Consider the following 14,363-nt stretch of genomic DNA (forward strand, 5'->3'; position numbering starts at 1 on the left):
TACGTGTTCCTTGTGTGCCTGTTTTCTTCTGCGCCTTCTTCTTGTGTGTGCTGCCTTCGCTCTACCTTACTATACTTTGTTTGTGTTTGTTCTTTGTGTGCCTGCTTCTTGCCTTACTGCCTTCTTGTGTGTGCTGCCTTTGCTCTACCTTACCTTACTGTTGTTTGTGTGTGTCGTTCCTTCTGCGCCTGCTTCTTCCGTACCTTTCAGTCTTTCCCTGGTGTTCCTGGGTGTAGTAACTTTTGAGGCCCTTCGCAAAGGCGCTCTCGCTAAGGCCTTTGCCACGCGCCTTCGCCGGACGCCGAACGGCTGGGCGCCGTTGAGTCTGGCGCTGCCTCTGACACGGTGCGGGGGAGGGCGGAGCGAACTCTCACCGCTTCCCCGAGCCTTGTTTCCTTCTGCTACTGCCTCTCTTCTTCGGTGCTCGGCACCAACGCTGTCTTCCTCCACACTAAGCAGTGAAACGCTGCCTTTCTCCTCACTGCTCCTCTTCTCTCTTCGGCACCGCGTGTGCCGTGCTGGCTCCTCCCCTTTAAGGGGTAGTCCGGCGCTGCCTCTGACGCGGTGGGGGGCGGAGAGAACTCTCGCTGCTTCCCTGAGCCTTGTTTCCTTCTGCTACTGCCTCTCTTCAGTGCTCGGCACCGACGCTGTCTTCCTCCCCACTGAGCAGTGAAACGCTGCCTTTCTCCTCACTGCTCCTCTTCTCTCTTTGGCACCGCGTGTGCCGCGCTGGCTCCTCCCCTTTAAGGGGTAGTCCGGCGCTGCCTCTGACGTGGTGGGGGGGGCGGAGCGAACTCTCATTGCTTCCCCGAGCCTTGTTTCCTTCTGCTACTGCCTCTCTTTTTTGGTGCTCGGCATCGACGCTGTCTTCCTCCCCACTGAGCATTGAAACGCTGCCTTTCTCCTCACTGCTCCTCTTCTCTCTTCGGCACCGCGTGTGCCGTGCTGGCTCCTCCCCTTTAAGGGGTAGTCCAGCGCTGCCTCTGACACGGTGGGGGGGGGGCGGAGAGAACTCTCGCCGCTTCCCCAAGCCTTGTTTCCTTCTGCTACTGCCTCTCTTCTTCGGTGCTCGGCATCAACGCTGTCTTCCTCCCCACTGAGCAGTAAAACGCTGCCTTTCTCCTCACTGCTCCTCTTCTCTCTTCGGCCAATAGTTTCTCATTGCTCAGTTATAGAAATAATTTTTATTATTCTAATATGGTAGAACCTCTGGGGCTCATAATCGAAACATAAATACGTCTAAAAACTGGCCTAAATCGGCACTTAGATGATCAGTGAAACAAGTCTTCTAAGTGCCGATAATCGAACTGGGTTTTAGACGTATCTAAAAATGACATAGGCCTTCACAGTGCTACAGTACATCCAGAGCTAAAAGGGGTGTTTTAGGAGGAGTTGTGAGGGTGGGATTTGGGCGGGAAGTGGGCTGTCCTAGACTGTCGTACTACATGTATAACCGAAAGTTTTACAACACTTCCTAGATGGAACTTGGACGTTGTGACTTAGGCTATCTAAAACCAGGTCTAAATCACAAGAAGGTATCCAAAGTGACCAGATAACCACTGCAGGGACAAAGTACAGACCCCTACACATTCTTCCAGTGATCACTGACCCCCCTCTCCCCCGCCCTCCCAATTGCCATAAAAATCATAATAACAACTTTACATATCTGCCTCCAGAACATCAGCACCTGGCAGCCTGGCATAAGAAAGCCTAGTAGAGCTGAACAGAGGTGGCTTAAGTGGTCTGGGGGGTTGGCTAGTGAACCATGGAGAGGAGGATCCAGGCCCATAAGCCACTCTAACCACTGCATGCATGGTGAAATATATGCACCCCCCAAAAATCCCCAAAACCCTTATGTACTGCCATATAAGTGTCACTTGCAGCCATAAGGGCTATTGGGATGGTAGACAGGCGGGTCTAGTCAGTTCTGGGGGGCTCACCATGACCTATAAGGTTGTTGTGGAGTGATGTGTATGTGTCGCCCTTTTTGTGAAGTTCACAGCAGTGCCCTGTAACGTACCTCACTATTCTGGTGCAATGTTTGGGTGTCCAGTCTATCACTTTGCTGACCCACCCACTCCCAAAAGGTCTTTTTCTAGGCGTTTTTGGCTTGGACAAAAATGGGGTATACAGATGGACGACTTAGCGGTCTGGACGATCAGATGGCTGGATGAAAAGTTAGACAATTTTTGGAAAAAAAATATGTTGGACGTATTTTTTAAAAATGGACCTTTTCCCATGTCCGACTTTCGGCAACTAGCGACTTAGGCCCAAAACGGACTTAGATGTATCTTTTGATTATGCCCCTCTCTGTCAAGGTGCACTAGCCCTCTGCAGTCTTACAAATTCAGTGGAGAATTTTGACCCTTGGAGCTTGCAAGGGTAATTGTTTTTATTGTTTTTAAGAGAAACTTACCTGCAGAAATGTCTACCTGCTTTGTCTGCAGGTAAATTTTCCATTGGAAAATTATGTAGTTTATATAACCAAAACTGTGGTTGGTGTTCGTCTCAACAGGGCCTCTTCATTTTCCTCAGCCATTGAATTTAATTTGGCTGAGGTGGGTTTTCCATCGATGTCCTGGCCGGTAACTGGTTTTTAAAAGTGTTGCAGGTGCCAAAGGCAGATTTCCATCAGTGACTCACATAGGCAGATAGTTGGTGCTTAAAGTGCCTTGGCCCGGAATACCGCATTGAATCCTGTGCATGGTGTTCTACCCTGCAAAAGTGTACTATTAAAAGTTGAAAACTCTAACAAGAAAAGTTGTTCAGCACCGGTATGGACACCAAGAAGACATCTCAGCCTTCCACGTTGGAAGCATCTACTTTGACGTCGACATAGGGGGACATCGTTCCATCGGGTAAGCCACCTAAAAAGCCGCCAGCTTCCCAACAGGTCTCACAGGTCAACATTTCATCAAATACCCCAATGTCGACCAAGTGACAACCTCGCTTATGTCTGGCCTCTCCTTCATTGAGGTGTGGATCCTCTTCATGGTCACTCTCTCTGAGGTCAGACAAGGCACTGATGATACTAGCAGAATACCAAACGGACCGATGCTCTCAAACCGTGAAAAGCTCAAAGTGCTTTTCCAAGTCAGTGACGTGTCCAGACTCCTTACTCCGACACTGACTTCATCGGTACCGGCCTAGCCTGAGCATAAGACTACCAAGTCCTATGGTACTGATACTGGATCTCCAGTGCAGCATCGACATTCTAAGTCCAAGCACAGCACGTCTCATCGCAGAGCCCGTTCTCCATCATGGTGTCAATCCAGTTCCTCGAGGTATCAACATCCTTCCCTACGGGCTGGCTACTACTCCATGAACCTTCACTAAGGTAATGATGGTTGTTGCAGCATACAAGTCCATTCGTATCTGGACGATTGACTATTGAGCACATTTCAAATCTGAAGGCAGACTAGCAGTTCACAGATTGATTCAATTGCTGCAGAAGCTGGGCTGGGTGGTCAACTTTTGGAAAAGCCACCTGGAGCTGACGCAGATCTTGAAGTACCTGGGATTCCGGTTCGACACCAGGGAAAACAAAATGCTCCTCCCAGATGCCTGCAGAAAGAAGCTTCTGCATTAGATACTGGAACTTCAGGGTGAGTCTGCTCCGATGGCCTGGAATTATTTGCAGGTACTGGGATCAATGATTTCGACCATGGATGTAGTCCCCTGGTCAAGGGTGCACTTGCATCCACTCCAGGATGTACTCTTCTCATGATGGTGCCCACAGAGGGATGCGCTTCACCAGCAGCTGCCTTGAACAGCAGAAGCTTGTCGTAATCTAGTCTGGTGGTTGGAACACCAGTCTCTCACCAGAGGAGTACCCTTTCGCATCTGTTTATAGGTGACTCTGATGACAGACACCAGCCTATACAGTTGGGGGACACACTACAAGGGATATCAAGTTCAGGGATGCTGGTCCCCATCCCAGAGGAAGTGACTGATCAACTGCTTGGAACTTTGAGTCATCTGCCTGGTGCGTCAGGAGTTTTGGATCACATTGCAAAACAAAGCGGTATGAGTTTTCTTAGACAACATATTGGCATTGTCAATCACCAGGGAGGCACCAAAAGCGCTGCTCTACACTTAGAAGCCCAGATGCTGTTTCGATGAGCGGAGGCCCATCTTCTGGTGCTCTTGGCAGCGCATGTGGCAGGAGTGGACAATGTGCAAGTGGATTTCCTCATCCAGAAGACCCTGGATCCCAGGAAGTAGTCACTGTCTCAGAAAGCCTTCACCTACATTGTAAGTCAGTGGAGGCACCTGACATTCAATCTGATGGCATCAATAGCCAACAAGAAGGTGGTTCAGTTCTTCAGCTGAAGACACAAGTGAAGGCCTGGATGCCCTGGTGCAACCCTGGCCAAATACAGGTCTTCTTTATGCCTTCCCTCTGTGGCCCATAATAGGCCAACTTCTACATAGGATCATGGTGCACCAGAGGCCGGTGATTCTAGTAGCACCAGACTAGCTGAGGCAACCATGGCATGTAGACCTGGTCCATCTGCAAAGGGATCAAACCTATCATTCCTGGCTGCTCATGCAGGATCCAATTGCCCTGCAGGATCCAGAACGCTTTGGCCTTATGGCATGGCTTTTAAGTGCATGGCACTAGCACGTAAAGGCTATTCAGATAGAGTGGTCTCCACTCTTCTAAGATGTAGGAAGTGACTATAACAGCATTTGCAAAAGCCTGGAAGTATTTCCAAACTTGGTGCACTCAGAGGAGTGAGGACACGAGCTTGGCACCAATCTCTGTGGTAATCACCTTTCTGCCGGAAGGTGTGGACAAAGGCCTAGAAGTTGGCTTCCTTAATGTTCAGATTGCAGGGCTCTCCTGTTTTGGGCCTAGGATTAATAAGAACATCCAGATGTGACCAGGTTTTTGAAGGGCACATTACGCCTCCATCCTTTGGTGTGACAGCCTTTTCTAATGTAGAATCTTAATCTGGTCCTCTAGGCGCTGGCAAGAGTGCCCTATGACCCTCCAGAGCAAGCTTTCCTGATGGACCTTGCTATCAAGATGGTGTTTTGGTATCAATTACCTCCACCCAACAAATACTGGAACTTCAGGCTTCGTCCTGCAGAGATCCATTTCTCATAATATTGGATTCAGGCATGGTCTTATGCATAGTCCCATCTTTCTTACCAAAAATGTTTCCAGCTTTCATAGCAATCAAGAAGTCCGCTTACCTGCCTTCACTCCTTCAGGATCGAGAAAGAGTGATCAGGCATTTCTTTATTTATTTAAAATTATCTACAAATCTAGGTGGGGAACAATACACACATACAAAATTAGTACAAATAACAAATAATAAAGTGCAATAAAAATAAACAATAAAATCAAAATTAAAAGAATCTGCACATCCATATGCTGTCACATAACATACACCCCAAAAGACAACTCAATAACGGTACAACTCTCAGCCTGAAGAGGAAAAAACTTCATGTCCTCAAACTATTGCATGACTTGCACCAAAAGTGCGCTCAAACAATGCAGTTTTTACTACTTTTATGAAATGTCAAAGCACAGTCAATTGATGCAATGACAACGGTAAGGAATTTCACAGTGCCGAACCTTGAACAGACAACATAGATTTACGGTTGCCAATAAGCTTCACAGTTACCAAAGATGGAATTTCCAATCTCAGGTTATCTGCAGACTGTAGCTCACGTGAAGGAGAATGCCACCCAAAAATTGTTGGAGGTACGCAGACTCTTGTGTGGTAGCCAGAGATTATGTACAAATTTTGATTGTCAGATCATCTGTTCATATTGGTTGGGGTTGAAATGTGACCATTTCAAGATGGATCTGTATGACCATTTCTTCAGCCTATATTGGAAGTGGAAAATGTCCACCTATATCCAAAAGCTGCACCCTACTAGAAGCAGTGTCCCCAGATGAAATCTGTAAAGCTGCCACTTGGTCTTCTCTCCAAACATTCACAAAGTTTTTATAGGGTGGATATGGTAGCCAAACAGGACTCCACATTCGGATCTTCAGTTCTGACAGCAGGTTCATCTGTCCCATCCTAAACTTGAGGAACTGTTTTGATACATTCCACTTGTTCAGGAATCTGCCACACTAGAAGGAAAAATTAGGTTCTTACTTCGATAATCTTTCTAGTAGACAGACATGCCATTCTTGAATCCTTCCCTGTCAGATGTTCATTTACCTACTTACTACCCCAAAGGTGCCAGGGAATCCGGACATCTTGTTTCTTTCCTTTGTCCAGCCTTGACAAGAATAGAAGGCACAACTGAAGCTAGGGGGTATATATGAAATCTCCCATACATTTAGTGTAGGTGGCATGCAAGTTGGTGACTTATTTATCTAGTTAAGTTTTGTTTATCTGTTATATGTTTAATGATATAAGCAGAACAGACATGTTTCTCGGGGAGTGTCCCCATACCCCTCCCTCTTCTGTTTCCTCTCCAGGAATGACCATCTGCTTTGGTACGAACTGAGGAATTGGAGGACAGCCCAGAAAGTTGGGAGGTGTCGCAAAAGAATGCTAATGAAGCTCCCTACAAAAATTTTCACGAAAAGGGATTGACTACCCACACATTCAGGAATGGAGTATTTGTGTACTAGAAAGAAGATTATCAAGGTAAGAACCTAATCTTTCCTTGGTTTAGTTCTCTTTATCCTGTTCTCCTTCTGCTGGGAAAAAATCTCAAGCAGGAAGCAAATATATAAACATCAGAATCTAAATGCAAATATTTTTATCACCTCCTGTGAATCATCCCTAAGTAACTTAACATTACTTCTTGTAGAAACTCAGGTATATATCTGGAATACCACACTGGGCACAGCACTAGACAAGCTGCCCCATTACTTGCTCCTAGTCATCCAGTAGATGGACTGATATCTGGTACCATCTGGGTTTTTGCCTTTTAAATTTAAACCTATCCATAGAGGGAAGAAGATGCAAAGGAATATTATTTAGCAGATTCCTTTCCATGTGGATCCATTTGGGAGAGTAGATATTAGGGTCAGGCAGATACCAATATTTAGCTTGAGATATCTGAAAAGCTATGTGATAGAACTTAAAATCAGGTGAATTGATACCACCTGATGAGCGAGGTAATTTAAGCTTTTGCAATACAATACGTGGTGTACAGTTATGCCAAATAAATGTAGATATTAGGGTATCAATTTTCTTATAAAGAGAATCAGGGAAGAGAATTGGGATCATACTTAAAATATAGTTAACTTTTGGTGTTAAAATCATTTTTATTGCTTCTGTTCTGCCCCACCATGATAAAAACAATGGAGACTACGAATGCAGAAGATCTGTTACTATTTTCAAAATGGTTTCACTATTGTGTTTAAGAGTGCCCTCAATATTATTGCTAAACCATAAACCCAAATATTTCAACTTTAGGTGTTCCCATACAAAAGGAAATTGTGAAACATGATGATACATAACAGTTTTGGAGAGGGGCATTACCACTGATTTTGACCAGTTAACTTTATAACCAGATACCTGTGAAAATGAATTTATACAGGTGAGGAGATGTGGTATAGAGTCCAGAGTGAGGTATAGCAGAATATCATCAGCATAAATAGATAATTTATATTGGTGTAGTACACTTACAATTTTGGGGTTGTTACGTATAGATATTGCTTAAGGTTCAAGGGCCAAATTGAATAATGTGGAGATAGTGGACAGCCTTGTTTAGGTCCTCTTCAAAGTAAATTTAGAGGAATTTATGTTGTTGATGTAAATAGATGCTTGTGGGAATGCATAACGTAGACATATCATGTTAATATATTGTCTGCCAAATCCAAACCAATGTAGTATCTTAAATAAAAATGACCACTCTATTCTATCAAAAGCCTTTTCAGCATTAAGCAAATTAAATTAAAAGGGTTTTTGCCTTTTGATAGGCAACTCGGCCATGCTGAATACTTCTGACATCAAATCCAAGTCAGCTTCCCTCCTCCTATGTTATAAGAAGCTAGAGCAGTGGTTCTCAACCAATGTGTTGGAACACAGTAGTGTGTTTCCAAGAGTTGGGAAGTACATCACCAAAAATTTGACATAGACAACAAGTTCATTTTTCCTTTAGGAACCATGTGTGCATGCAGGTGGGGAGAACACAAGGCAGAAATCAAGATACTTGAAATCCCATAACTACAACCTAATTCTACTTCTTCCTACTCCCAATAATAACTTGCTATCAGCCCAAATTGCAGGTCTGCTTCCTTCCAGCTCTCCTATTAGCAGTCAGCACCACTAAATCCAGAACCTATCTGTGATTCTACCACATTCACTGCTACCACCAGCTTGAATTAGAAATACTGCATCCTGTTCCCTCTCCTATAGCCACAATCACTGTTGCCAGCCTGGCCCAGAAATGTGGGGTTCTGCTCACCTCCTTTGTGGCCACAATTACTGCCATTTCTGGCTACAGAGAAATCAGAGATGGCCTGTGCACTCTTTTACCTGCTACCAACTCTGATTATTAAGTGGAAAAGGTGAGATTTAAAGGGGGGGATTGTTGAGATATAAAGGATGTTGAAAGGGGAAACAGAGAGAAGATATGTATATGGGTGGAGAGCATGGGAAATGAGAGAGAGAGAGAGGGTGAGCCTGAAAACCATGGGAGAGAGAACTTGGTAAAATGGTATCACTAGGGATGAGAAATGCCTCCCCCCCCCCGGGTTGAGTGAAAGTGGGGGATGAAAAGTTATTGAATAGGTAAGAGCTGAACAAAAAACTGAGGACTAGAACATGAGGACAGGGAGTGAAACAAGAGGTGAAAAGTATCTAGGAGTGGATAAAGAGGGACAAAAAATGAAAGGGATAGATCAATGTCAGATGGATGTAGAGATGGAAGAAATAACAGTCTTTGGAAAAGGATTTAGAAGATCAACAAATGCAGAGTGGAAATAGACTATGGTCTATCCCAATAAGTAAAATAAGTTGTGCTAAAAAAAATCTTTTATTTTCAGATTTTAATTTTTGAAAAAATGTTAAGTTTAGAAATGTGCATTTCTTACATCTTTGAATATTGCACAGCACATAAGGAACGTAATTTTTATTTTATGTTGTACTGGTCATCTTGAGATTTCCATGTTTAATTTTGGGAATTTTATTCTGCAATTGGTGAGGGTTTTTCAGCATTCTTTATATATATATATAACCAAGGAGGTATATAGTTTTTGTCTAAGTTTCTATAGCAGTTTGGCTTCCACAAACTGCTATAGGATATGTATTGGTGTTCGACATGTCTAGGACTGCTTTTAGAAATGAACAGTTTTTGTTATTTGTGTCTTTAAAAAAGTAAAAGTTATTATGGAGTGGAAGATTTGTTGCATAGGTTCTGAGTTTTTTTATTTAATTATTTAAGCATTTATATACCACTTATAGTCTAAGGGCTCCTATTACAAAGGTGCGCTAGCGTACGTACCCGATTAGTGCGCGCTAGCTGAAAAACTACTGCCTGCTCAAGAGGAGGCGGTAGTGGCTATTCTGCGCATTAAAGCCCTAAAGTGCCTTCGTAAAAGGAGCCCTAAGTGGTTTACATTCAGGTACTCAAACATTTTTCCCTATCTGTCCTGGCAGGTTCACACTCTATCTAATGTGGCAATTTACATTTATTAACTAATTATTTTTACTTTAGCAGAATCTATTGGAAAGACAGGTCGGAAGATGCAGACCAAATTAGAGAGTTTGCAAAATCTTGTAGAAGATCTACAAACAAAAAGCCATGGTACTCTAATTAAATCATTGAAAATAGTAATATAAAGTAACAATGATAGAAATCCTTGTCTCTAAGTGGGAGTTTGTTGTCATTAGCAAAAGCTTTTATCTTCCACTAATTTTCTGTAATATACAGGACTAAATTTATTCATGTATTTGCTGCTTCTCTGAAAGAATAAATGCTCCTTTGGCCAAGAGAATGTAATTCTGTTTCCTAAGAAAACATCTAATTGGCGAATAAAGTGTACAATGTAACAGCTACCGTTTCTATGAGATTAAGAAACCCTTTTACAAAAATTTAGTGGACCTGATGCCACATGGTACTTAGTGCATGCTAATGTCTACAAACCATAGGTTGTAGTCTACTGAATATTGATTCCTGTGGTTTTAAAACTTATGATTCTTTCAGGTTGTAATGTATCTTATCATTACAAGATTAAGAATTACTTAAAGATGATTTTCTGTGTTGGCCATACTATATAATGAGGAAATGTTATAACTGTGCACTAATGCTACAGAGGAAGGCCATTTAGCATGCAGTTGACAAGGAGGAGTAGCATTGAACATAGTGTGGTCCCCCTTCCCCTGAAGAATGCCTCTGCTGCAGAACAGGAGGTGAGAGATAGAGAGTTGCGCGGGGACAGAAATCCCACCCGTCCCCGCCAAAATCCCACCCATCCCCACCCGTCCCCGTGAGGAATCCCTCCGTCCCCACCCGTCCCCGTGAGGAATCCCTCCGTCCCCACCCGTCCCCGCGAGGAATCCCCTCCGTCCCCACCCGTCCCCGCGAGGAATCCCCTCCGTCCCCACCCGTCCCCGCGAGGAATCCCCTCCGTCACCATCCTTCCCTATAAACTTCAGAAATAGTTATTTTATTTAATTATGCTACTGAATTAAAGGCTCTGGTAGAGACCCATTTAAAAATAAGCAAAGAGACTATTAATTTGGAAATATTAATTGGGAAGAATACATACTTTGTAAATGGGTTTCTACCAGAACCTCTAATGTAAATATAAAATATAAATACTCAGCTGATGAGAACCCACAAACTGTCAGCTGAGGACTTCCTTTGCAGTTGGCCTGGGGTCCCTTTTGCCAAGCTTGGCAGGCAGCAGTAGCGTCCCTGAGTCACAGATGCTGGCACCTCAGTGGCTCATGGATGCTGCCAGCGACTGCTGCGCTTGGTGGAGGGGAGTTCTGACCATCTCTAGAGGAGGTCCTCTGCTGGCGGTGCTTGGGGATCCCCACCAGTCACAGCAAGGGCCAACAAGTACTTCAACACTGTAGAAATAAAACCAGAAATGCATTTCCTTTTCTTTTGAACACAAAACAAAGATATCTGCCATATACATTTCCCAAGGCAGATGACTCTATGCAATGTCACCTCGGTAACAAAATACAAAAATAGACAAATACACCCTCTCCCTTTTTACTAAACCACAATAGTAGGTTTTAGCACAGGGAGTTACGCTGAATGCCTCGCGCTGCTCTCAATGCTCATAGGCTCCCTGCGCTAAAAAACAATATTGCGGTTTAGTAAAAGGGAGCCATAGTGCAAAATATAGACAGCAGATATAAATTCTCAAAACAGACACATTTTGATCACTAAATTGAAAATAAAATCATTTTTCCTATCTTTGCTGTTTGGTGATTTCATGAGTCTCTGGTTGCACTTTCTTCTTCTGACTGTGCATCCAATCTTTCTTCCTTTCTTTCAGCCTCCTGTATGTTTCCTCTCCTCCAGACCTCATTCTCTCCCCCAACTTTTTCTTTCTGTCTCCCTGTTCCCCCTTCTTTCTGTCTCTCTGTCTGCCCCCTTTCTTTCTTTCTCCGTGCCCTCCCCCAAGCCACTCGGTTTGCTGCCACCGCCATCGGGGAATAGTCCCCAAGCCACCGCTGTCCCAAGCTTTCCCTGCAGAAGCGTCGCGCTGACCAGCATTCCGCTCCCTGACGTCAATTCTGACGTAGGAGAGGAAGTTCCGGGCCAACAAGGCATTTCTCCTCATTCCATCCAGCCTGAGCCCCATCTCTCCTTGATCCAGCATTTCCCTTCTGTGTCTGTCAGAATTACCATTCCACCTATTTTCCAGCATCACCCTTCTTTGTGTCCATCTCACCTATATCCCTATCTCACCACTTTTTCAGAATCTTCATTTGTCTCTGTCCTTGTCTTTACCCCATATTCACCATTTGCCCTTTCAATGTCTTTATCTCCCCCCCCCACACACACTTTTTCAGCATTACTTCTATGTCTCTATTTCACCTCCTCTTCATGTCCCCTCTGTATCTCTATCCTTATTCAGAAGGTCCTGCTTACCCTTTCTCTTCTTTGTGTCACTATCTCCATTTTCAGCTTTCCCCCCTTTTCCTTTGTTACTGCACCCTGTAGCCAGAATCTTTCCACCCTCTCTCCACTCCGGCCCAGCCCAGTATGAAATATTTCCTTTTGTTTCTCTCCCCTCTCTCTTCTCCTCCCTCACCCACGAGTCCTGCATCTGGCCCTCTCCCTTCTACCTGCACCTGGCAACACCCCCCTGCTCCGCGGCTCTCTTAAGCAACTCGTCAGCAGCGGTGATCAAGACAAGCTGCCGACATCGAGGCCTTCCCTCTACGAGTCCCACCTTTGTGGAAAAAGGAAGTTGAAACAAGCGGGACTCGCAGAGGGTAGGCCCCAACGCCAGAAGCTTGTGTCGATCGTTGCTGCTGAGTTGCCGAAGAGAGCCGCAGGTAGAAGGGAGAGGGAGATAGGAAGGCTGTAGAAGCTCCGGAGCATGACACCGAACCCGGCCAGGATGATTTCTTTTTCAGGCTGCTGCTGCCGCTGCCATCCCCCACCCGAAATGACAAAAAACAGCCTAATGCCCGCGTCGGGAAATAGCCATGCTGAGCAGTGAGCTCAGCACGTACACAGATGAAAGCCTTGCTTGCTGATTGGTCCGGCGGCACGGTGGGGCGGGGCCGCCGGACCAATCAGCAAGCAAGGCTTTCATCTGTGTACGTGCTGAGCTCACTGCTCAGCATGGCTATTTCCCGACGCGACGCCAGACTTGTAAGCTGCATGCTTGCATCGCCAGAATTTAGGTAGGTTGTTTTCATCCCCGTGGGAGTCCCGTGGGCAAGGGGGCGTCCCCGTGGGAGTCCCGTGGGTCAGGGGGGCATCCCCGTGGGAGTCCCGTGGGCCAGGGGGCGTCCCCGTGGGAGTCCCGTGGGCCAGGGGGGGAACCCGCGGGATCCCCGCGGGACCCGCGGGATCCCCGCGATCCCCGTTCCCGTGCAGACCTCTAGTGAGAGATTCTTCTGGTTGTCGTTGAGAGATGTGTGTTGTGGCGGGGCCGGTACCTGTGCTTCAACGGGGCCGGTCCACGCTCACCTTAGAGCTCCTTCTGCGTGCTTCCCATAAAGGAAGGAAGTCCTGCTGAACGACATTCACTCATGAAACCAAAATAAACAGGCAAAAAAAGAAAATCAGAGTCAATTTAGTTGTTCCTGTGATGACCACTTTATTATGTGGTATATTGCTGGGAGTAAACTTGTAGTTAGTCCAAATTCCCAAGTAGCAAAAATCACAACAACAAAAAATTATATAACCGACCAACAGGTCTAGGTTTTCAGCCGTCATCTACATCCTGACGGTTCAGGTAAGTAAAAATAAACCAAAAAGAGTTGCTGTCTTTACATTCAGACCAACAACCCACACTACTGTTAGCACTACAGATGGTTTTTGTGCACAAGCCTTTTAGTTATTGAGGCTTGAGCCCCCAACCAGCTCAATGGGAGTTGGTGGGGGAAGGGGAGTAAGCGAATCCACCAATTTACTTTTCTGTAACACAGAATGCCACTAATGGCCCCACAATCCCAACCAGTATGGACAGTGGATTCTCCCCAATCATTACTTCCCCATGTTCACAATAACACAGTAGGAAAAATCAGGCCAGCTTAACTAGGCTGGAACCTAGCAGTTCAAACAATAAAAAAAAAACGTTGTTTTTTTTTTCTCCTGCTTTCCTAAGCAGGGCAGCACAAGTCACCTTAAACTTTCAGCCTAAAGAACCTATCTTGAACAACAGACAAACGAGCAGAGTATGCTTTAACTCCCCCAAACTACCCAGCCCTGCCACTTAGCTTTTCTGCATCTGGATGTCTTCAGGCAGACTGGGAGTTTCCATGTAGTCCATAGGTTCTGGCTCGGCTGGCTGGCTGGCTACAGGGTCAATGTCTGTTTCCTGCTTTTCAATATCCTGGTTTACAGGAGAACAGCCTGGATAGACCTCTTCCTGGGCTGGCCCAGAGTGAACTGCTCTCTTCCTCCTAAGAGCAGCCTCTAAAGTGTTCAGCCGAACACACCCTGCTCTCTGAGGGGGAGGAGCTGCCTGTAAAGTTTGCCTAGGTTTTCTCGGCTTCCTCATTATCTCCCTCAGCTGAGAGTTTGAGGGGGGAGGGAGGTCCCAAGGAGGCTGTTCAAGGCTATTCTCCTCAACCTCCTCTCCTCCCTCACAATCAGCATTTTCAGGTTTAAAGGGGAATGCAGCTATTTCCCTTCTCCTGGTCACAACCCTATCCCCATGATTAGCTCTCTGTATGATTGGGCTAGCTTTAGTGAGAGCCAAACCCGGTACAGACAGAGCATCGGGGATAGGATTG

General features: G+C 45.4%; 1 protein-coding gene across 21 annotated transcripts in view; it reads left to right on the top strand.

Moving 5' to 3' along the window:
* Positions 1-14,363, top strand: part of CCDC158 (coiled-coil domain containing 158) — a 1,147,529-nt gene that overhangs the window by 1,110,997 nt on the left and 22,169 nt on the right. For 17 of the 21 annotated variants that reach the window (XM_033914104.1, XM_033914130.1, XM_033914150.1 and 14 more), the window contains one exon: positions 9,643-9,732. The exons of 3 other annotated variants lie outside the window; for them this stretch is intronic. In XM_033914104.1, coding sequence (XP_033769995.1) covers positions 9,643-9,732 — 90 coding nt within the window. The remainder of the gene's footprint in view (positions 1-9,642; positions 9,733-14,363) is intronic. One more of the 21 variants, XM_033914065.1, reaches the window with a different exon arrangement.

Source organism: Geotrypetes seraphini, chromosome 1 (genome assembly GCF_902459505.1).
Source record: "Geotrypetes seraphini chromosome 1, aGeoSer1.1, whole genome shotgun sequence".
Lineage (NCBI taxonomy): Eukaryota > Metazoa > Chordata > Amphibia > Gymnophiona > Dermophiidae > Geotrypetes > Geotrypetes seraphini.